The sequence below is a fragment of the Neoarius graeffei genome, chromosome 7, assembly GCF_027579695.1.
Source record: "Neoarius graeffei isolate fNeoGra1 chromosome 7, fNeoGra1.pri, whole genome shotgun sequence".
NCBI lineage: Eukaryota > Metazoa > Chordata > Actinopteri > Siluriformes > Ariidae > Neoarius > Neoarius graeffei.
The window spans coordinates 13,652,719-13,677,588 of record NC_083575.1 but is presented as its reverse complement, the minus strand read 5'-3'; the positions used below and the strand labels follow the sequence as shown (position 1 = coordinate 13,677,588).

Sequence of the window (24,870 nt, the reverse complement as noted above, 5' to 3'; positions counted from 1 at the left end):
ATCTGTGAATAAAAGATCCGTGCTTTGTATTATATTTTTTATTTTCCATGAATCCGTATTCCATGGCTTCATGATGCAGCAAAGATGTACAGTGGTGCTTGAAAGTTTGTGAACCCTTTAAAATTTTCTATATTTCTGCATAAATATGACCTAAAACATCATCAGATTTTCACACAAGTCCTAAAAGAAGATAAAGAGAACCCAGCTAAACAAATGAGACAAAAATATTATACTTGGTCTTTTATTTATTGAGGAAAATGATCCAATATTACATATCTGTGAGTGGCAAAAGTATGTGAACCTCTACGATTAGCAGTTAATTTGAAGGTGAAATTAGAATCAGGTGTTTTCAATCAATGGGATGACAATCAGGTGTCAGTGGGCACCCTGTTTTATTTAAAGAACAGGGATCTATCAAAGTCTGATCTTCACAACACATGTTTGTGGAAGTGCATCATGGCACGAACAAAGGAGATTTCTGAGGACCTCAGAAAAAGCATTGTTGATGCTCATCAGGCTGGAAAAGGTTACAAAACCATCTCTAAAGAGTTTGGACTCCACCAATCCACAGTCAGACAGACTGTGTACAAATGGAGGAAATTCAAGACCATTGTTACCCTCCCCAGGAGTGGTCGACCAACAAAGATCACTCCAACAGCAAGGCATGTAATAGTCGGCGAGGTCACAAAGGACCCCAGGGTAACTTCTAAGCAACTGAAGGCCTCTCTCACATTGGATAATGTTCATGTACAGGAGTCCACCATCAGGAGAACACTAAACAACAATGGTGTGCATGGCAGGGTTGTAAGGAGAAAGCCACTGCTCTCCAAAAAGAACATTGCTGCTCATCTGCAGTTTGCTAAAGATCACGTGGACAAGCCAGAAGGCTATTGGAAAAATGTTTTGTGGACGGATGAGACCAAAATAGAACTTTTTGGTTTAAATGAGAAGCGTTATGTTTGGAGAAAGGAAAGCACTGGATTCCAGCATAAGAACCTCATCCCATCATTGAAACATGTTGGTGGTAGTATCGTGGTTTGGGCCTGTTTTGTTGCATCTGGGCCAGGACGGCTTGCCATCATTGATGGAACAATGAAATCTGAATTATACCAGCAAATTCTAAAGGAAAATGTCAGAACATCTGTCCATGAACTGAATCTCAAGAGAAGGTGGGTCATGCAGCAAGACAATGACCCTAAGCACACAAGTTGTTCTACCAAAGAATGGTTAAAGAAGAATAAAGTTAATGTTTTGGAATGGCCAAGTCAAGGTCCTGATCTTAATTCAATGGAAATGTTGTGGAAGGACCTGAAGCGAGCAGTTCATGTGAGGAAACCCACCAACATCCCAGAGTTGAAGCTGTTCTGTACGGAGGAATGGGCTAAAATTCCTCCAAGCCAGTGTGCAGGACTGATCAACAGTTACCGGAAATGTTTAGTTGCAGTTATTGCTGCACAAGGGGGTCACACCAGATACTGAAAGCAAAGGTTCACATACTTTTGCCACTCACAGATATGTAATATTGGATCATTTTCCTCAATAAATAAATGACCAACGATAATATTTTTGTCTCATTTGTTTAACTGGGTTCTCTTTATCTACTTTTAGGACTTGTGTGAAAATCCGATGATGTTTTAGGTCCTATTTATGCAGAAATATAGAAAATTCTAAAGGGTTCACAAACTTTCAAGCACCACTGTACAAAGATGCCCAGGAAAAATAGCACATGCTCAGAAAACATCACATGTAAACAATTACCTGATTGGTCAGATGTTTTATCAGATCAGGTCCAGGCCTGGAAAAATTGCTCCAGAAGCAATCTCACCGATAAACCCAGGCCTGGGCTATATACCTATAGCCCAGGCCTGGGTTTATCGGTGAGATTGCTTCTGGAGCAATCATTATCAGTCTGGTGTGACGACCAACCACATAAACTACAGGGGACCGATTTATTTATAGTTATCGTTATAATTGTAGTTATAGTTAGAGTTATTGGTATTGTGGGACTGGACCTTAAAGGTGTGTAAAGCCCGAGCCTATTCATATCTGTTGTAAAATCTGTTGTCTTTTTCCAGCAAGCTCTGCTCTCATATCATTTTGTTTTAAGTTCACTCCATGTGCCTTTGTTTTGTTTTCAGTGTCGTCTCAGCCCCGTCCTGTCATTGGGTGATTACCTACTGTGTTCACCTGTTCTGTGTTTCAGTTTGGCTATTTCTGCCCTGTTGTTTCGGGTCCTCCTTGTGCATTTATCTCATAAATCCAAGCCTTAGTTTCCCTTGCTTACGATTCTTTTTCTAGTATTTGACCTTTACCTGTATTCCCAAGTCCTGGATTGGATTACCCCCATTTGATGTGTGTGATGCTCTCTGCCTATGTTTTGACCCATACAATAAGCATTGAGTTCATGCACGACCATCGGTGGTGCTGTTGTTCTTGGTTCTAGAAAAGTTCAAAATTATCCACTTGGAAACATATTTTTAGATGTTTTTTTTTTTTGCTTTGAAAGAGAGCAAGCACTTGTGAGCCTTTTACAGTACTCTTGCACCTGTCAACATTTTTATATAATTTATATAAAGCACTGTTTAAAAAAAAAACCCACACGGTGTGCACTTACAACATGCATATAAAAGCGCCGATGTATATATGGCTTTTCGGGTTGTATTCAAACCTGGGTACATTGAGAACACATGGTGAAAAAAGAAGAGTCGTAACATATGTTTAATAAGACAAGTTGGAACACATGCTAAAAACATACAGTATCTGCAAACAATTTTGTCCAACACTGCTGACAATGCAGCGAAAAGACAAACCACAAAAATTTGCATGCCAAACCAGGCCTTACTTGCCTTACTTACTGCCACAATAGATCTCTTTGTCCTTTTGTTCGAACCAACAATGTTTTCAGATATGCTGCCAGCTCAGATTTTCATTTACATTTATTTATTTGGCTGATGGTAAAAGAGCTGGCAGTGATGTAAGCACCACAAAGATGTGTTTCCACTGACTGACCAGAAACAAGTGCAAGATAGTTGTAGGAAGAACAAAGAGAGCCACAACTTTACAATCTATGTACACCAACAGTGCATTCACGTCATAAAGCCACAATAAAGAGTCGCAATATTAATAAGGTCTAGTACATATTGTACATTACGCATATATTAAGTAATAAACAAATACATTTTTCTCTGCTTGACTCACAAATTAAACTATCCCAGTTTTGATATGGAGCAGATTTATAATACATAAAGCAGTTTGTTCATTTATCATCACTGTTTTGAAAGAGTTTTACTTCATGACCTGTGTCTTACCTCTGCTTATGCTTCTTTCTTCTCAAAGGAGGTATATCAGGTGAAAATTCAATCCAAATTGCTTGAAATTGCGCTCATTGAATTCGGAATTGAATGCAGAACAACATACTTTTTACATAATTAAAATATGTTTATCCGTTCTTGAGATATTACAAATCAAAGATTGAAAAAAAAGGCTTAATTTTTAGAAAACTGCCTTAATATTCTGTGTGAGGATCACATCACTCGATTGCGAGTTGGCCTAGTGGTTAGAGTGTCTGCCTCTTGATCGTGAGTTCTACTCATGGTTGGGTCATACCAAAGACCATCATAAAAATGGTACCTTCTGGCAAGGCATGCTGCAATAGAGATGTGAGCGGGGAGACAAACTCTCACGGTTACCAGAGGACTAGTCCCCCACTGTAACCCTCGCTGTGTAATAGGCGAGAGGCCAAGGGCTACAGAAACGGAGATTGGCGCTGCCTGATGCACTATATGGTGTGGGAAGGACTTTAGCCTTAGATCACATGGTCCAAAATGGGCCTCATTAATGAATGAGATCAAATGTTTTTTTCTTAATAACGTTTCTATTTTTCAAGATATTTACATGGAAATTGGCAGGCACATAGATTTCTAAGGAGGGCCTACTAGTGTTTATATAAAATAATATAAAATAAATGATTATTTTGATTAATATTCACAGCTTTCAAGGCTAACCTCGAAAAAACTGTGAGATCCACATCCAATAAACAATTCATATTAATTGAATTGAAATTGACACTCGTGTTTCTGACTTCTGGTTTTTTAAAACATCATTCCGACCACTAAGATCTCAATATTTTTCATCAAAACAACTACTGTTATCTTCTAAAATTGTTATTTATTTACATGAATAGTTTGATTTGAAAAAAAAAATAAGTAGGTAAAGCTATTAAAACTCAATTCAAAGTTTCCTGTGAATCATAACATCAAAACTAGCTGACGGAAAATTTTGCTGAATACTTCATCAGAAACAATGAGAGCGAGAGAACATCCCTATAAAAGTTATCTGATTGATATTCATGAGTAATCCGGTCGGAAACCGATCAGAAGAGAAAGAGCCTGACCGCTTTCCCGTGACTCAAAAAGCATCGGCAGTTTCCCGACATCACGTGAGCAGAGTTTTTACTCTGTTGTACTAACTTCAACCTACCGTTACTCCCAACGTACTGAACAGATCTTAACGAGATACAGTTCTTTGGAAAGCAGAGATTGCAAGCTTTTTTATGATGGTATTCATGACAGAAAATATTCAAGAGTTAAGCAATGACAGATTTGGAAACTTAGATGATCATCTGCATGCACAGTTTTCACAGCACGGCCAGCAAGCATCTGATATGCCTACTCAAAGCCTTCTGCAGATTCACGAATGCAAGTTGTGTCCTGGACTGAACATTCAGAAATGTCTACATTTCTAATAGCTTCTTAATTCTAACTCATTCCAAGCATTTATTCTGTTACTATATATTATTGACTGTTACTGTTACTACATATTATTGTTTTTATTTCCTATTGTGGCTTCACTGTGCTGTTTTAGCTATTTGGGTTTGGGCAGCTTTCCAGTGAAGCTCAGCAAGATCAGATTCAGGTTGTCATCTTTTCTAGTTTGTCTTTCTAAGACAGTTTGGATAATTTGCCAGTCCAAGTGATTTTCTTAAGGGCAGCCTAAGTCACCCTTCAGTGAAATATTGACTGAAAAGTGAAATGAGATAAATTTTTAGGTTTGTAAAACTCTCTGTCGTTTTCTCCGCAGTTCCTTCGAGTTGACCAGGATAAAGAGTGTAACATGGATTGCTCCAGTGCTCAACGCAAGCCTCTGTGTGCATCCGATGGACGAACCTTTGCCTCACGTTGTGAGTTCCAGCGCGCCAAGTGCCGTGACCCCCAGCTGGAAGTTATGCGAGGCTCATGCAAAGGTCAGAGTTCATCAGCCATGCTTGAGTAACATAGACTGTGCAAAGGTGAGAGGAAAGAACATCTCAATTTGCACTTGGAATAAATTGAGATGTTCTTTGTCATGGAATTTTGGATCCTTCTTGCAAGTCTTCTTCAGGGATGAGAATTTTCCGCCGATTGGCGGATTTCTGACTTTTTCAGACCAAAATGATCGTTTTTGAGATCGATGTAAATCCGTTGAGAAATTTTTTTTTGGGGGGGGTATGATTAACGATCTGTGGTCACTTTATAACGCAGACATCCCAAGTCTCCTGCATATTGATAGAAGCGAGCAAGAGTGTGCGCACGCAACATTAAGGTCTGCATCACGCATCTTAGAATATGCGCGCGCGAGGGAGACTGTGTGCGGTGTTGCCAGATACTGCTGACGTTTTCCAGCCCAAAATATTTTCAAAACCCGCCAAAATGCACTTAAAACCACCCAATCTGGCAACACTGCCTGTGTGCCTGTTCATGTAGCGCATGCCAGACAAAGAGCATCTTGATTGGGTTACTCAGCAAAATAAGCCAATCAGCTTTCAGTGTGGGCGGGCTTTTATCTCTTTTCTCGAGGACCGGAGTTTTCAGTTGAGTCAGTGCAGCCTACAGGATCGGCATGGCAGAGAGAGCGCGCGCCCCAAAAAATATATATCAATTACATGTCATATATAAGTGTGTATCTTTTATAAATGGGGTTAGCTTATCTAATGTAGCATGTTGGGGAGACTCATAGTATCATATCTATATTTCTGATGAAATTTTAAGTATGATAGCGTGTATAACTCTCCTACTTATTGCTCATTTCATAGGGGGGGAATTGCTGGCGTGTGCCGCGCGGGAGCGTCTGCCCAAATTTTTTAGGCCGAGATGAACTTATATTTTTTGATTTAAAAAAAATTTCCAATATGTAATGCCCATTGTACATGCCTGTTCTTTAATTCAAAATCACCATCTCGATCTTCAGATTGCCCATATGGTATCTGTATTACATTACCCAGCATCCTGTCCAGATAAAACCTACAGTGGTGCTTGAAAGTTTGTGAACCCGTTAGAATTTTCTATATTTCTGCATATATATGACCTAAAACATCATCAGATTTTCACACAAGTCCTAAAAGTAGATAAAGAGAACCCAGTTAAACAAATGAGACAAAAATATTATACTTGGTCCTTTATTTATTGAGGAAAATGATCCAATATTACATATCTGTGAGTGGCAAAAGTATGTGAACCTCTAGGATTAGCAGTTAATTTGAAGGTGAAATTAGAGTCAGGTGTTTTCAATCAATGGGATGACAATCAGGTGTGAGTGGGCACCCTGTTTTATTTAAAGAACAGGGATCTATCAAAGTCTGATCTTCACAACACATGTTTGTGGAAGTGTATCATGGCACGAACAAAGATTTCTGAGGACCTCAGGAAAAGAGTTGTTGATGCTCATCAGGCTGGAAAAGGTTACAAAACCATCTCTAAAGAGTTTGGACTCCACCAATCCACAGTCAGACAGATTGTGTACAAATGGAGGAAATTCAAGACCATTGTTACCCTCCCCAGGAGCGGTCGACCAACAAAGATCACTCCAAGAGCAAGGCGTGTAATAGTTGGCTAGGTCACAAAGGACCCCAGGGTAACTTCTAAGCAACTGAAGGCCTCTCTCACATTGGCTAATATTATTGTTCATGAGTCCACCATCAAGAGAACACTGAACAACAATGGTGTGCATGGCAGGTTTACAAGGAGAAAGCCACTGCTCTCCAAAAAGAACATTGCTGCTCGTCTGCAGTTTGCTAAAGATCACATGGACAAGCCAGAAGGCTATTGGAAAAATGTTTTGTGGACGGATGAGACCAAAATAGAACTTTTTTGGTTGAAATGAGAAGCGTTATGTTTGGAGAAAGGAAAACACTGCATTCCAGCATAAGAACCTTATCCCATCTGTGAAACATGGTGGTGGTAGTATCATGGTTTGGGCCTGTTTTGTTGCATCTGGGCCAGGACGGCTTGCCATCATTGATGGAACAATGAATTCTGAATTATAGCAGTGAATTCTAAAGGAAAATATCAGGACATCTGTCCATGAACTGAATCTCAAGAGAAGGTGGGTCATGCAGCAAGACAACGACCCTAAGCACACAAGTCATTCTACCAAAGAATGGTTAAAGAATAATAAAGTTAATGTTTTGGAATGGCCAAGTCAAAGTCCTGACCTTAATCCAATGGAAATGTTGTGGAAGGATCTGAAGCGAGCAGTTCATGTGAGGAAACCCACCAACATCCCAGAGTTGAAGCTGTTCTGTATGGAGGAATGGGCTAAAATTCCTCCAAGCCGGTGTGCAGGACTGATCAACAGTTACCGTAAACGTTTAGTTGCAGTTATTGCTGCACAAGGGGGTCACACCAGATACTGAAAGCAAAGGTTCACATATTTTTGCCACTCACAGATATGTAATATTGGATCATTTTCCTCAATAAATAAATGACCAAGTATAATATTTTTGTCTCATTTGTTTAACTGGGTTCTCTTTAGCCACTTTTAGGACTTGTGTGAAAATCTGATGATGTTTTAGGTCATATTTATGCAGAAATATAGAAAATTCTAATGGGTTCACAAACTTTCAAGCACCACTGTGTTAGTACACACAACAGTTGAAAGGGAAGTGATGAGTGATGTTGAATGTTGCCTGCTTAATATGCAAGACCTCCTGCTACCATGATAACGTCAGAAGAAAGCTTAAGAGAATTATATGATAGAACTTTTTTCTGGTTTGCACTTCATTTTAAAGGATTAGAGTATTCAAAGACATGAATAGCAAAAATGCAGAAATATAATACTGTAGAGCTCGTTTATATTAAAAGGTGCATTGATTTTTTGAAATCATCAAATGTGAATTGATTAAAAACAAGTCTCTTGTACCATATTAATCATTTTCACCTGGTAGTCCACCAAGAAGGGGAATTTATTTCCAAATAAATTGCAAATTTTTGCTGATAAAATTAATGGTTTTGGGGTAAAAAAAAAAAGCCAAAAATCATTAGCCCCCTGGGCCCCGCCCCCCCTGGGCCCCGCCCTGGTTTTTTCAGACTTTTAAAATATTTTTCATTCTCATCCCTGCTTCTTGATCTTGAGATTTAAAAAGCAACTTGTCTAAAATGTGATATCGGGATGTAATGGATTGGTTTTCATTCTCCAGCAAGGTCAAAGTATCAAATGAATCACAAACCCCCTTATTGTGTTTGGATCTCCAGGCAAGATTTTGTCAACACCAAAACCATGCTTGTGTCTCTTCTCTCTTCTCAATGACCTCTTTCACTCCTCGATTCTCTTCATGTCTGTCCCTCGATCACTTCCCTCTCCTGCCACCCTGTTTAAGACTGATGGAAACACAGAAGGCGTGGAAAAATGGAGATCATGAACATTGTTTCACCAAGTGTCCCCCAAAATAATCATTCTTTATCATGTTATGACTGTTGTCATGGCTACATGACAGAGCTGTTTCTTTAGAAAGTCATCCAGTCTTGTTGGCGTAAACAGTGCAATTTTATTCATCACTTGGCCTGCATATCTGGATATATTAATAGACATTTAAGTCAGATAACAACATTCATCCAAAGGGAAGAAAATTATGGTAAGCCAGTTTTACAACTGGGAAGGCCCTTTTATAAAATTAAAAAAAAAAAAATCAACGCATTGACAATCACAACATCCTTCAAACTCTCCAAAATATGTGGACAGCCATAAAAATCATATTATGTGGAGCTCCCGTGCTGGGACATTTTAATCTTCCATACCCAGACTGTATGATTCAGGCATCCCATCCGTCACTCTTTCCAGCCCTTTCTCATCCTCCTTGCTGAAGACATTATTTGTGTTTTTTCCATACAGGAAAAAACTGTGCAGCGTCCTTCTTTTCTCCTCATCTTGGTCAACCTTTTCCACTATCCCTCTTTTCATCTATACAGCCATTCATCTGGAATGAGTGCCATGCTTTGACAGAAACAAAACAGAGCATGTTGAATTTCTCAGTGTCTTGTTTCAAGGACTATTTCCTTTAAGCGTATGTCCAAAATGTACACTTTTTCAAGCTACCTTTATTCCATCTCTCTGTTTATCAGATTCTCTCTCTGTCTCCATGTTACATTTTTCCAACCATCCATCCATCTATCCGTCCAGAACTCATGCCTCACTCAGCATGCCTTGTCACTGGGGTGGTACCCTCAAGCGTACACCTTTGATACCTTTAATATGTATCTTTTACTTAAAAAAAGTGCATGGAACGTACCTTTAAACTACACCAAGGTGAGTTCTAGCAAAAATCTAACAGATGAAAGATACACAATCAGCATAATGAAAAATTACATCTGGGTGAGTAGTGGTGTCACTTTTCTCAGTTCCTCATTAGAAGGAAAGGGATCAGGTTGAATTCCAGGAACTTTGCCAAAAGTGAAGTATTTATTTATTGATTTATCAAGGAATGGCTCATCATATTTTTTATCCATGTATAGTTATGTTTAATGCTGTTCCATTCCTCCTTCCACCATACTTACACATACAGTCTGAAACCAAGTTTTTCAAGTTCTCCTTCTTCATTTCTCATCAGTCAGACTCTCTATCTGCTCCTCTGTTTTCATTAACCGACCTCTTGTGCTATCCATCTTTCTCTTTTTCCCCATCTGTCTTTTACTCATTCTTTTGGTCTAGCAGACTGGGCAGAGTGTCCCATGCACGAGGTGCCACCTCACCAGTCTGGGGCACTGGGATTACAGCATTGAGCAGTGGAGAAAGTGAGCGTGTGTCATTGCTGAAATTGAATTCTGAGGCACGCTGGTGGAGCTTCAGTTTGTGGCTTCATGTGTTGCTGCCAACACTAAAAGAGTCCACTCACTCAGTCCAGGGGGAATGTGATGAAGTGTGTGTGCGTGTGTGTGTGTGTGTTTGGAGGGGAAGGGGTGCGTGGGTTCTCTGTTGATGAGTCGAGTGAAAGAAGGCTGTTGTTGCTCTTCCCAGTCACGCATGCATCTCCTACGTCTGTAACCTCTCTCGCACTCTCTCACTTACACACACTTGCACACTTCATTACATACTGAATATCAGTCATCTTTTTTTTCCTAGATTCATATCCATAATTTCCCTAAACTCCAGGAAATAAAAAAAGAAGCTTTTACCACATTCGTGGCACTGGCAAACCGAAAGAATGTATCCGGCTTCTTAAATATCCCTTTTCCCCCTCTTTTGTGTGATTGCTGCAAAATGGATCAGACTAATAGGATTTGCAGAATCTTATTTTACTGTGTCGAGATTTACATGAATGATGAAGTAAACTTGGAGAAGTAGACTTCATGAAGTGATTGTGGGTGCTTGGATTTTCCTTGTGAATCAAGACAATCATATTGATCAAAATGAGTCAAAAATGAATCTGACACATAAGACATTGGTTGTATCTGTCTCTGTATTTTGGTTTAAATTCAAAGTGGGTGTGGCCTAATCCACCCCCTCTCTATTTTTTTTAAATCCTCAATTAGGTCACATTTCTGCCAATTCCTACCCATGAGCCAAGTCTCCCAAGGGCTTCTTCTGAGACACGTGAAACCGTCTTGTCTTTTCAAACTGTTGCTTGTGCAGCTGAACACACTCGGACTCACTGAAACCCACAAATGATGTGAGAGTATCCCACCTCTCTGTGGCTATGGCATGAACAACTCACAATCTCCTAACTAAAGGGCCTACCTGCAACATTTTCTACATCTTTAAATTTAATTGGTTCTATTTCCTAAAATATAAGCAAACTACCATCTTTGGACTGTGGGGGAAACCGGAGCACCCGGAGGAAACCCACGCGGACACGGGGAGAACATGCAAACTCCACACAGAAAGGCCCTCGCCGGCCCCGGGGCTCGAACCCAGGACCTTCTTGCTGTGAGGCGACAGCGCTAACCACTACACCACCGTGCCGCCCTGCAATTTTGTTATAATAAAAAGTTACAATGCACCAAACCAGTATTGAATCAGAACTCTGAGTCCAGGCCAAGCTAACTGAGATGCTCGACTTTGCATAAAAACCAGAAAACCTTCCTATTAAGTATGAAAATTATGGCAGTGCCTTCAAATGGGTGCTAAATCTATTGTATTCCATAAACATTCCATAGACAAACATGAACTCCATCACAATTTAATCAACTTAATCCCCAAACATTTGTCTCAGAATGCTTGTAACCAAATACGAATACAGTATTTGGAGTGAGCAGATAAATTGTTCTCAATATCTATGGAATCAATTTTGTGCCAAAATGTTCATACAATACTTTTGAAATGTCAAACAAAAACGACAAATCAAAATACAAAAAAAGAAAAAAAGTCAATTTTTTTAGACTGGCAAACAAATTATTCGTGTAATCGTGCAAAATATCAGTCTATTACTCTTCAGAAACCTTTTATTTTTGTTCCGCATCTTTCTCAGTTTTGTTTGACGTAACTTATTTTGGTTGCGATTCCAGCTTTCTCGTTTGCGCTCCCTAACTTTTTGCTTGCAGTTTTGGCACAAACTTCATGTGTGGGTGGGCTGTCCAGGAATGCATTCCCATTGGGTAACTTGTGTTTGACTGACAGCTACGCTCAGCCATTCCCCGGAGGCTGTTGCGGCCATTCCCTACTCAGATTTTGGCGGACTGTTTGACGAGTGACCGATCCATTGACGGTAAACAAGGATCGAGTGGACTTCAGTGGCGACTATGATATTGAATTTACACTTTGTTGAATTAATTCAATATCATAGTCGCCACTGAAGTCCACTCGATCCTTGTTTACCGTCAATGGATCGGTCACTCGTCAAACAGTCCGCCAAAATCCGAGTAGGGAATGGCTGAGCGTAGCTGTCAGTCAAACACAAGTTACCCAATGGGAATGCATTCCTGGACAGCCCACCCACACGTGAAGTTTGTGCCAAAACTGTAAGCAAAAAGTCAGGGAGAGCAAACGAGAAAGCTGGAATCGCAACCAAAATAAATTACGTCAAACAAAACTGAGAAAGACGCGAAACAAAAATAAAAGGTTTCTGAAGAGTAATAAACTGATATTTTGCACGATTACACGAATAATTTGTTTGCCAGTCTAAAAAAATTGACTTTTTTTTCTTTTTTTGTATTTTGATTTGTCGTTTTTGTCTGACATTTCAAAAGTATTGTATGAACATTTTGGCACAAAATTGATTCCATAAATATCGAGATATGCAGATACAAACAGGATGGATGCAGATACAAACAGGATGATTTTTCAGTTGATGATATACATCCTTGTTGTTGTTTTAGATACATCGAGGTGTGTGGCTGAGAAGAAGTACACAGAGCAGCAGGCCAAGAAACTTTTCCCGCAGGTGTTTGTTCCTGTGTGTAACCCGGACGGCACGTACAGCGAGGTGAGAGAACTGACAGAATTGAAACTTCATAAGAAACGTTACAAAAAAGTGATGTCAGTAAAACACAATGGTGTATGCTGTTTTCGAAATTGTGAAGAAATTCTGATCAATTTGAATCTGGAATTGAGCAGCTCTGTATAAAAATGGTTCATATTAAAAATAACAGGTTCGTGTAACAGGAATACTCCTGCCAATAATTATATATTGGAATGAGTTTATTAGGGAGTACGCTGGTGTGTGTGTGTGTGTGTGTGTGTTATGGCCTTTTCTTTGTGGTCTGATTTTCAGTTTCATTTTATGTCATAACACTCTGACTACCTCAGATACCATAATAGCTGCATGACTGTGAAAAATGCTGAATGCAACCCTCTTGAGCTTTTGCGTGGCCAAAACTTTCGAAAAGCCAGAAAATGGGTCCAACAATAAGAAAAATGATCTTGTTAGCTTCCGAGTTAACAAGCTCTGCTTTCTCAGCTAAGTCTTGAGCTTTGCATAGACAAAAGTCTCTCTTTCTTTCTTTCTTTCTTTCTTTCTTTCTTTCTTTCTTTCAGGTCCAATGCCACAGCTTTACTGGCTACTGCTGGTGTGTAACACCCAATGGCAGGCCCATCAGTGGCACAGCGGTAGCCAATAAGAAGCCTCGGTGCCAGGGTAAGCCTCATTAGCTTAGTTTTTTAATTGCAAAATGCATTTTTCATCCCACATGAAGGCATATAGGCTAAGTACTGAGGTTTCTGTGGAATTGGATGCTTTAGCTGCAGAAAGGAAAACTCAAATATCCACCTGCCCAGCTGCACTGCGTCAACTGACTTTATATTAATATTTAATTATAAAAAGTTATTGCTCAGTCGTAATAGAGTTGGGCTGATGACTGCCTGGACGTAGTTTATGTGCACTCATATGACCTCTAAACACTCAGCTTTGACAATTTAACATGCCTGAGACAGAGCACTCTGACACATTATGCTAGTTCTGAAGAACTAAAGCCAAGTGAAAATGGCAAATCATTGCCTTTGTTGCAGTAGAACTCAAAGGTCGTCATGTATGTACTGCATGTTCTGTGCTGGCAAAAATGGAAATAACAGCAGGAGGAGCAGGAGTCTGTATTCTTAATCAAAAATAGAAACTGGAAGGCCCAGTATTATGGAAAAAAGGCTGTGTTGCATACATCCTAAATTGCATATTACTATACTAAATAGTCAGAATATTACACCACCTACCATTATCTACTATACTATTTCAACACACTCTTTAAGCCATCATTTATGCAAGGTTTGCAAAAATATGAATGAACTCGATAACACCTGCAAGAAAGTACAAAACATGGTGTATCATGAGCCGAAGTTCTTAAAGGAAAAGTCCTCCCTGAAACACATTAACTATGTTTATAGTGAAATATTTGAGGTGATTTTGGTGCTAATTTGTTTGTTCTTTCTGTATTTTCATTATTTCCATGAGCAGTTCGCAGTTATCTGCCACTCAAATGTCACAGCAGGATATTTGTTACTATTGCAGTTCCGATGCATTGAAAAAAATTCAACAACCTTCTTTTCTCACTCACCATTTTCAGCAAGATTATTCAAAGTATTAAGTGAAATTCAGTGTAGAAGAAGTTTTGACATTGTTGTGAATGCTGGACTCAAAGTTCCAGAATGCAATGCAGTGATGCAGTTGTCCTGAGTTATGGGAGAGGCCTGGCTTAAAGCGCCGCTGCATCACTCTGTTTAGTTAGAGATAGACGGTGATTCTCAATGTCAAGGAAGGATCTTTAACAGCTGCATTTTGAGGATGCCAAGTCATACCACGCCTTTGAATTCTACCAAGGACTAAGTTCTTCATTCATAGAATTTTCAAAGATGTTTGTGGGTCTCTTGAATGTTACTAAAGCACTCACAATCCTACATGCATGCACAAGGTGGGACCTTTTTAATAACGCCTAGCCTCTGAAGTACCGGACTTTGAAGGATCCGTTCTACCAAGGAGGCATCCTTGAGCATCGATTGAGAAACACCCACGAGGGCTAATTGTACAGCATTGTGGTTAATGTAGGAACGCATTAACCAAAGTGAAAATAGACCAACATGTTGCTGAAAGATGTTTACATTAAAAAAGTCAACTTAGCATTTTATTATAAAATAATTCCAATGAAGATAATTTTAATAATAAAGATACAAAAATACAAGCCACTGAGGGTGGATTTTTTTCTTTACTATTACTAATAAGAAAATGGAAAGGCCAAGTAGCAATACAGTTTTTTTTAACCCCAAACCAAAAGGGAAATATGCATGTAGGCAAATACAGTACTGTATGTGCAGATACACAGTCATGTTGTAGTGTTTGAGACCAGTCTTAAGACCACTTTTAGAAGGTTTCAGTCTTGTCTTGGAATCAACCACATTTTTACTCAGTCTTGTCTCAGCCTCAGACATACAGACTCAGGATTTTATTTCAAGACCGGTCAAGACCACAACTGCAGGTATCTCACTAAATGGCCATTGCATTGGCTGATTTATTTGTTAACATCATTACTGTGATTGGATGTAAACCATCCCACTTTAAATGTGACTAATAATATGACTCATTGCTAATTCGAAATTTTCATTACTGTTAATGGCTGTCTCACACACACACACACACACACACACACACACACACCAGGGGCATAGCTAGGATTTTTCAAGGGGGGGGGGTCACACACTGACTGGCAGCCTGAGTACATTATGTAACAAAAAAAAAAAAAATTACCATTGCTAGTTTTAGGTAGCTTAGAAACCGGCTCTTCCACTATTGCTGTTTCTTCCACGGTTTCTTGAGGATGTATTCTAGAAACGGCACACTAAAACTTAGCTTCGAAGCCACAAAATGCAACTTTGATGGAAAAAATATATAATAAATTGCTTACCTCTCTTCACGTCGAAAGACGGAGGAAAGTTACTCGTTTTGACATGGCAAATTATTAACACAAGAGGAAATACTCGTAATTCGCGACTAAAAAGACTGCAGCTACACTGACAGCTTGACCATGCTTTCTAGTGCGATAGTGTTGCGTTTGCACAGAACTGGGTTTTCACGCCCAAACCACAGGAAGTCCATACAAGGTTATAGAAACCCTAATGAAGCTAAGGTGACAATCTAGTTTAAAAAAAAATGTTAGAAAAATTGCAGTGGGCGCTTTTCTAATATTCTTATGCGGCTATTGAAAAAAATGTATGGTCCGACGGGGGTCACAGGCACCCCAGGACACAATGGCCTGGTCCTGACTCAGTCTTGCCCTCCTTTGGACTTGGTCTCAACCCCTCAAAGTCTTGGTCTTGTCTCGGTTTCGATATACTTTGGTCTTGGTAATGACTTTGGTCTCAGTTTAGGTGGTCTTGACTACAACACTAATAGACAGTACAAAATGTAAACAAGATCAATAAATACACTAAGAGAAGAAAAAAAGAAATTTAAAAGTAAAAGAGCAGGATTGCCAAAACATGCCAAATGAATACTATAGATTAAAGAGTACATACTTACACACAACACAACTGAATTCTTCAACAGAAACCGGTGTGAATAATTACAGTACATCTGGTCTTCTGATTGCTGACAGGTTTTGAATCATGTTCACGTGTGTCTTGCAGGAGCCAGTGATTCGCTTTGGTCTTGCAGCCATGAGCCATGTGGGAACGAATACAAACGTCTTGTATCTCTCATTCAACCTGTTAGCATTAAAGGAGCTTCACATTCGAACACAGTTTGAAAAAATATATATATGATCCTCCCGAAGTCTAGCCTCATGCAGCCTGCCAAAACTATCACATAACCAAAGCCACCTGCCTTCCTCTGAGCTGCCTGCGCCGGAACGGATTCAGGCGGGGACTGAGGGTCCCCCGATGACTGCGAGAACAATCTGTGTGCTTAGCTTTATGTCAAGTCAAGTCAAGTTTATTTGTATAGCGCTTTTAACGATAAACATTGTCGCAAAGCAGCTTTACAGAATTTGAACGACTTAAAATATGAGCTAATTTTATCCCTAATCTATCCCCAATGAGCAAGCCTATGGCGACGGTGGCAAGGAAAAACTCCCTCAGACGACATGAGGAAGAAACCTCGAGAGGACCCAGACTCAAAAGGGAACCCATCCTCATTTGGGCAACAACAGACATGACTATAACATTAACAATGATTGTGGCAGCCAATTAGAGATAACTATTTTAATTGCTCATGCAAAGGCTTAATCAATACAACATTGCAGAGCTTTTTGGGGAAAAAACAAACAAACAGCTGTTTGGTTGGAGGAAAAACGCAGGACACTTTCCGACACAGCTCCAGAATGGTGTCATTATGTTGTCCTGTAGTCTTCAATACATGCCTGTATGCCATATAGAGGCTTAGGAAATGATTTGGAAGACGAGCTAATGATTATTTCTGGTTATTAAATGCAACCAGGCCTGGTGTTAATTTCATTGTGCTTTGGTGTGCTGCTTTTTTATGAGCAGAGCTCATTTGACAGATTTGCATCATAATGTAATTCTCTTATTCTTGTATGACATGCTAATGTAAGGATTGTAATGTGTTGACGTGTTTTTAGGCTCCAAGCATGAGAAGGTCACTCCTCGAGAGCCAGGAAAAGCAGGTACATACCTACAGAATGTATGTGTGTATGGAAACGTACATCCTTACACGCATATTGTTTTTGACATTGTGTATGGACAGTATGTACTGTATGCATATATATTTGTTATGCATTATGTATTCACTTTGCCTGACAATCACACTTTACTGTCTTTCTTTCTTACATACTGTATATTGGATCGTACCCTTGCACTTAAGTGTCCACTGTTCAACTTTGTAATGTTCATCATAATGAAAACCAAGACATTTTTACTGGATCTCATTTTACAGCAGACTGAAATAGCAGCATTTCACTCATCTACCTCAGGCTGACTTTTCAGCCACATCACCATTTTTTCCCCTCCAGATTAAGAGCCTTCAGATGTTCTTTACTAAATAAACCAAGTTTCCTTCCAGTCCTTTTCAGAGGCAGAGGTGCCGTCTTGGCCCATTTCACTCTTTCCCTTTTCTGTTTCGGTTTCTTTCCCTCACAGTGGGATTATTAATTTATTTTTGCTGTGGAGTTGTACTTGTACTTTCCTACATGAAATGACACTTATTATACCCAGGAGGGAAATTTGTTTGTTATGGCAGCTTGGATTGAAAATAGAGTCTAGATACTCAGACAAAAAAAAAAAAAATCAGAGCTGAATTCTGCACATGTAGTGAGTATTTGTTGCTGAAATTCAGACCTGAGATATAACTACAGACTTGATCGTTAACCAGAAAGTTCTAAGAGTTACACGCAAAAAGTAAAACAGCCATTACGCTCAATTCTGAAGCACATGCATAACCCAACTCTGAATACGCATAACTTTTCTTGTCTAAATATTGGTGTTACTTTTTAACTTAAGTCACAGTTTCTGAACACAGTCCAACTGTGGTTGGAATACTCAAAATAATATGAATTAGGACAGAGGCATCTAAACTACATCGGACTCTACAGTTATACTGGTATATCGAGTATAGTGGAGTAGTAATTATCTTTTGGATCACTACCACATGACCTCTGCAGATAGGGACTATATAAGATCATGCTAATACATCCAGCCATTGTGCTGGTAAAATGATGCTCAGCTGGCTTTTATGTGAAGCAGAATGAATGCAGAGCAAGCATGAGATGGACACTCATCAAAGAATTCCAGTAAGACCTTCCAGACCAGCAATAATAACACAACAATGGTTCATGGGTCATTTTGCAAGGGTTTGGCAATTCCTTCAATTTCCTTACAGCGGAGGCTTGGTAAAGAGTATTATCCAAGAAGACAAAGAGACAGAGAGAGTGTAACATGCACTCCATGACCAAAGATTGCTTCAGCCGTCTTTCTTGGCCTGGTTGAGGTGACCAACTGTTAGTGTTTCATCATTTGTTGAATATGAAAGACAACATTTGACTCTGTAAGGAATGTAAGGAATAAAACACAATGGTGATAGGAAAATAATCACCGATGGGGTAATGTGCAAAAGTCTTGCAAAGAAATTCTGTTGAGCAAAGATGCTTTCAAAAATAATGAAAGTACATGTTTTGACATTAAAAAATACGTGCAGTAAACTGTAATACGTGAAACAAATTCAATATTTGGTGTGAGACCCTTTGCTTGAAAAGAACAGCAGTATCAAGTACAATGAGTGCAGTTTTATAAGGAAATGAGCTGGAAGTTTTACTGAGCATCTTGTAGAACCAGCCAAAGTTCTTCTGGAGAATTTGACTGTTGCCGCTTCTTCTGCTTCTTCTTCTTCTTCTTCTTCTTCTTGCAGCAAAACCCAGAAGGATTCATTATGTTTTTTTTTTTTGTCTGGAAAGTCGTCTCTTATGCTGCTTTCTTTACTGACATTCAGACATTTTTCTGTAACATTTAATTTTGTGCTGGAAAAATAAAGTTTGGAAAGATAAAATGTTTTTGGACTGACTCGATAATGAAGTCATAAAATATAAACCTCAAACAAAGTTTGTACTAAAAAAAATAGGGTGCCTAAGACTTTTGCACAATATTATAATCTTTTCTTTTTTTTTAGTCAGTTGCTTCAATGGCCTTAAAAACCATTGGGTTATTCTTTTTGCTTCAAATTGTTGGGATGCCAAAGATTTCATTGAGCTCGTAAGGTCAGTGCTGCTCATCACTGTTGTCTATTAAAGACAATACGAAGCATTATGCAATATTATCATGAGTGCTTTCAAACAATAAGAACATTTTTTAACTTATATTAGGGAAGAATGAGGGAATCTTGCTTGAAAAAATATAATTTGCCAAAACTGCATTAGTTTTTAATAATCGATTGAATCAAAAACAGACTTTTGGATCTGAGCCTATGACCTCATCTCACCAGGCATCGACACAGTCCTTGTACTTTAGTGCTTTTACTCAGCCACAGCTTGAGCTCTTTTGTATCATTTTCAAACCTACAGTCCAAAAAATCTGGATCTTGTATCAGCATTCTGTTTGTTACGATGTGTAACTTATGCAAAGTTTTTGTTATGTCTGTACTTGTTTTCGGACAAAACATGATTATAACCACTATTCATTACCCTTCACTTCTTTCTGTTCTCAAGGTCCTGCCTTTCAGTCTTTCCTCCATTCGATCCTCTCCTCTTCTGGCCGGGCCATGTGCAAATAGTATTTAATCTATAACATGCCTTGAATGTCTAGCTTACTCTCGTAATTGTAGTTTCCTTGCAAATCTTTTCCATTCTAAACGCAGATGAGTCTGTCGTTCTCGCTGAGGAGACACAGCCACCGACCGATGAGGAAGGTTTGTGATTAACACTTTTTTGGACACTCTGATTTTCATATTCATAGTATCTGGATTTGTTGAGCTCACACCGGCAGCTACACAGTAATTCCTTTTCAATGAGAGCTGCCAATTTCCAGCAATGCGAACTAGTTATTAATAAGAGACAGAATTTCGCAAAGGGTGGCACGGTGGTGTAGTGGTTAGCGCTGTCGCCTCTCAGCAAGAAGGTCCGGGTTCGAGCCCCGTGGCCGGTGAGGGCCTTTCTGTGCAGAGTTTGCATGTTCTCCCCGTGTCCGCGTGGGTTTCCACCGGGTGCTCCGGTTTCCCCCACAGTCCAAAGACATGCAGGTTAGGTTAACTGGTGACTCTAAATTGGCCGTAGGTGTGTGTGTGAATGGTTGTCTGTGTGTCAGCCCTGTGATGACCTGGCGACTTGTCCAGGGTGTACCCCACCTTTCGCCCGTAGTCAGCTGGGATAGGCTCCAGCTTGCCGGCGACCCTGTAGAACAGGATAAAGCGGCTACAGATAATGAGATGAGATGAGAATTTCGCAGAGTTTAAAGGAGAAGCCAAATGATTTTGCAACCACCAATGGGAAACATTGGTGGTTTTCTCTGTATTTTTTGTTCCTAAGATGCCAGTTGGTGATTCTCACTATACCGTTACAAGCTTGATAGATTTGATTTACCCAAGCTCTGGTGTTTTCGCCATTCTCTTGGCTACTTTAAACCTGTCAAGCAGAAATCACAAAGACCAAAATGTTGTGTTATGCTTATTCTCCAATATAGAATAGAAGTTATACCCATAAATTTCTTTCCAGAATTGTCATTTTTAGTGGGCAGATTTGGTGGTTTCCATACATTTGTAGCTAGCTGTGTTGTTTGAGTGGGTATATTGTACTACACCAATGAAACCATGGCAACTGACAATTAATTAAATTTTTTTGACTTGAGTGTCACTCAATTTTTTGACTTGAGTGCAACTCAGATAATCAGCAATATGAGCATATTGCTGACTATCTGAGTGACACTCAAGTCAAAAAAATTGCTGCCAAGGTGACAGTTTTGTGGAACCACAATTTCAAGCAGTTTTTAGCAAAAAAAAAATGTTCAATACAATAGATTGACTTTAATGTTTTTTGTCATTTTCCCTTAGACATGATCTCACAGTACCCGACTCTATGGACTGAGCAGGTGCGCAGCAGGCAGAACAGAACAAGGACACAATGTGAGTTGAAGTTTCATGTTTCATTCTCATTTCCCTGAGACCTTTCTGTTAACGGTTGTTCTTTTACTTTCCAAATCAATCAGTTCATTTTCTCTCAGGGTTGATTTGTCCAAAAATCTAGTTCTATATCTTACGGATTAAGGGCCCCAACAATCAGATCCAGGGCTGTGAACCTTCAAGTCGTGAGCTCAGACGTGCTAATCTGTGTTTATCTGTTGAGTTCATGCTGCATGCATTTTTAATGTTTGTTTATGGGAAGTGCTGTTTTATTATGTATTTATGGGGAACGTTGATTTTATGTGTGTTGCATCATCGGGCTGTTTTTAAGTTGCTGTTTTCTGGTTACGAATGCATGCAATGTACTTCAGTACTTGTTTGAGTTAAGCTCGTTCCTTTGTCGGATTGATCCATACATCAGTCGCCAAAATTGGCTGCAAAGAATTTACTCATGAAAAAACTTTTACGAAACCGCATCTGGCATTTCTACTGAAAAAGAAAGAACAAAGCATTTATGTCATTGTGTAACCAATCAGCATACAGGTGTGCTGCTAGCCCCACCCGTGAAGCACTATTAGTTCTTGAGCAGGTAGGATAAACCCTGCAGCTGGAACTGTTAGTAATAGAGAAGAGAAGAAAGTACAGCTCCAGTTTTCTGGTGCTTTGTAGAAATCTCCCTAACTGCACTGATTATTGACACCATTATTAAATCTCTTATGTAAAGAAACAATTGACAGATCATTGGCATATATACAGCACATGCACATCCATTCTAAAATAATAGAGCTATAAATAAAAGGTTTTTTTTAATTTGTTTATTTTATGAGCACTAGATTTGCCTTAATTAGTATGCTATGTTATCATGCACAATTTGAACAATAATTCTTCGGATGGCATTTTCCCCTCATTATTAACACCTGTAGGATACAGAATCCAATACAAATCCTAGATACAGTACTGTGCTGACATGTGGATGTAACTGCATAGGAGCAGCAAAGCCTGTATTAAATCCCTTTTGGAAATAAACGACTGCATGCACGAAATCAGAATACGGTTTGATTATGATGTCTGGATGATTTATGATCAATGAAACCCGTGTGAAAGCAGTTTGGACGGTGCTGCATGCGAGGGTGTGCAAATAGTTTGATTGTGACATCTTCATGATTTATGATCAATAAAAAGCCGGCGTGTGGATGGTTTTCATTAGTTAGTTGTTCTGTGGGTAAAGCACTGATTATTTCTTTACCAGCTGTTCCGAGCAGAAATTGGGGGGTGGAATGTGTGTGGGGTATTGTGAAAGAAAGAAAAGATAATAAGGGACAATAGGGCTGAGAAAAGGAAGAAGGGTACGAGCAGATGCTTGCCTCTGTGGTTCATAGTTTCCATGTCCATTTTGGAGTCAAATGTTACAAAGAGATCAGATGCCTGACTATGTCACTATTTGCATTTATTTATTAGTTTTAAATTCATTTATTCTTTTCTGAATGTGTTTAAAACATTACTGGAGAATGGTTTGGTATGGCACGAGGGTCGAGGGTTCTAAAATTCTCAAGAGAGGACAGTCATGATTGAATCCTGATGGAGTAAAATCTAATCTTTCCAAGTCAGAATGCATTCCCCATATGGATCTTTTATTCATTCAGGGTAATATGCATCATGCATTTCAGGGTGTTTTTTTTTCTTTCTCTCTTTGTATGTGTGTGAGTTTGAATTGTATTTGAACTTGAAATGGCTGAGATGTAATGTCTTTTCAAGACTGAAGTGAATTAGAGTGCATGTGCATGAGCATGTGTGTGAATTACATGTAAAATAATAATAATGCTTAGGCACTAAGGGCATGCTTATTCTCTGAGTCTCCAGCCATAATGCCCTCCTGAGCTCCTCTATTCACGATCTACCCTTTCTTTTCCCTTTAAGTCTTCCATCCATTCAATATGTACAGTGACTTGGCGATGTTTTCATCCCTCTTGAACCTTTTTCCACCATGTTTTCTATCATTACGCTTGACCTCTTGACTGTGTCTCTGACTAATCCCTTCTTTACCATGTCACAGACTTTTGGTGGATGGCTTCTTCGAGTCAGGGTTGTGTCAAAGTCTTTCCAAACTCTGATTCACACTTTTCCAGAACTTGTTTTGATCGCTCTTTGATCTTCATGATGCTGTTCTTGAAAAAACTCTGGGGCTGTCCAAGAACAGGTGTATTTATACTGTGATCATGTGATCAGTTGTTTGATTTGGGTCTCACCACATACTGTATAATCTTATAGGTTATTAAAATGTAAGGGAATATGGATGGCAGCAAAGGAATTGGACTAGATGATGATAGATGACAATAAATGTCTCTTTCTGTTCACACAGCTCCATTGAATGTGTATTTCGTTCTCTTCACATTCCTGCTTCCTCAGTTTGTCAAGTAGTTAAAAACACTGTTTGTGTGAAAAGAAATGAAATCTTGATCCACCTGTCGGTTTTCTTGTAGCCTCTTCTTGTGATCAAGAGCAGCAGACAGCGCAAGAGGAGGCGAGGCAACATAAGAACGAGGCTGTGTTCATCCCTGACTGTGCCCAAGGTGGTCTTTATAAGCCAGTCCAGTGTCACCCTTCGACTGGCTACTGCTGGTGTGTTTTAATAGACACAGGACGGCCCATACCTGGCACCTCCACCAGGTGAGTTTAAGAATTGTTTTATTTATAGAGATGACATGAAGAAGAAATCTTAAGAGGAACCAGACTCAAAAGGGAATTCAAGCCAGATAGTGGGATTAGAAATTATTACTCTTCTACAATTATATACTGTAAAGTCAAACAGTAGTATGTGTGTTGAAAGGATGGTCAGTATGAGCATCAGAGTCTTTATGATTATAGCTGCAGTTCTTGGGAACAAGTCTCTACAATGGAGGTGAGACTTGGGAATAAACTCTCTTTATGGTATCCATGTGGAACCATCCACAGCAAAAGAAGGGTCCCTTCTACATCTCACGGTCTTTTCATGTCTCTTAAAGTGCCACTGAACACTGGTGAAATTGGTGTTTCAGAGCTTCCAGGAAAAAAATTCATATCAATTTCATGCTCTCTAGATGGCATATGTTCCACCCCTGGGGGTGGATCTTACCTGACATTAGAAGGTCATGAATATGTTGCTTCCTCTGATTGAGAGAGAATGTGATTCCATCTTTATACACCATCAGAGCCTTTCTAGCAGAAAGAATAAGCAAAAAGCTCTCATTAATCTCTTTGCTGTTCAGTGCCATATCGAATGCTATTGGATATATAGCAACATGCTCAAATCACAGCTAAGAAACCAATTCATGGTGACTTTAAGGCATCTCGATATGAGTTAAACTGTGACAATTTTATACAAAAAGATTTTGGACCTTCTAGTATTCCAACTTTGGATTTCACCCCTTCATAACCTTTCTGCTGCTTTTGATCTTCTGAAACCTCCTTCAGAGACTTCTGGACTTTTAGACAACAGACAGATGACAAATGGTGTATATCCTCTTCAGAAAGCATCACTGATCTGATCCAGATCAGTGATGCTCTGATCCAGATCTGACATTTCCCCGGTGATTTGAAGGAGTACCACCAGGGTCACTGCTTGGGCCAGTTGAGTTTTAATACACATGGATATACTTAGATGATGTTGT

At 39.3% G+C, this 24,870-nt stretch overlaps 1 protein-coding gene across 2 annotated transcripts in view; it reads left to right on the top strand.

Annotated features, from left to right (window-relative positions):
• The window catches only part of smoc2 (SPARC related modular calcium binding 2), a 56,767-nt gene that overhangs the window by 21,027 nt on the left and 10,870 nt on the right, over positions 1-24,870 (top strand). Inside the window, exons 2-8 of one of the 2 annotated variants that reach the window (XM_060925310.1) lie at positions 5,080-5,242; positions 12,564-12,670; positions 13,222-13,321; positions 17,244-17,288; positions 19,967-20,017; positions 21,155-21,226; positions 23,704-23,890. In XM_060925310.1, coding sequence (XP_060781293.1) covers positions 5,080-5,242; positions 12,564-12,670; positions 13,222-13,321; positions 17,244-17,288; positions 19,967-20,017; positions 21,155-21,226; positions 23,704-23,890 — 725 coding nt within the window. Of the gene's footprint in view, positions 1-5,079; positions 5,243-12,563; positions 12,671-13,221; positions 13,322-17,243; positions 17,289-19,933; positions 20,018-21,154; positions 21,227-23,703; positions 23,891-24,870 lie in introns of both variants that reach the window. The other variant, XM_060925309.1, reaches the window with a different exon arrangement.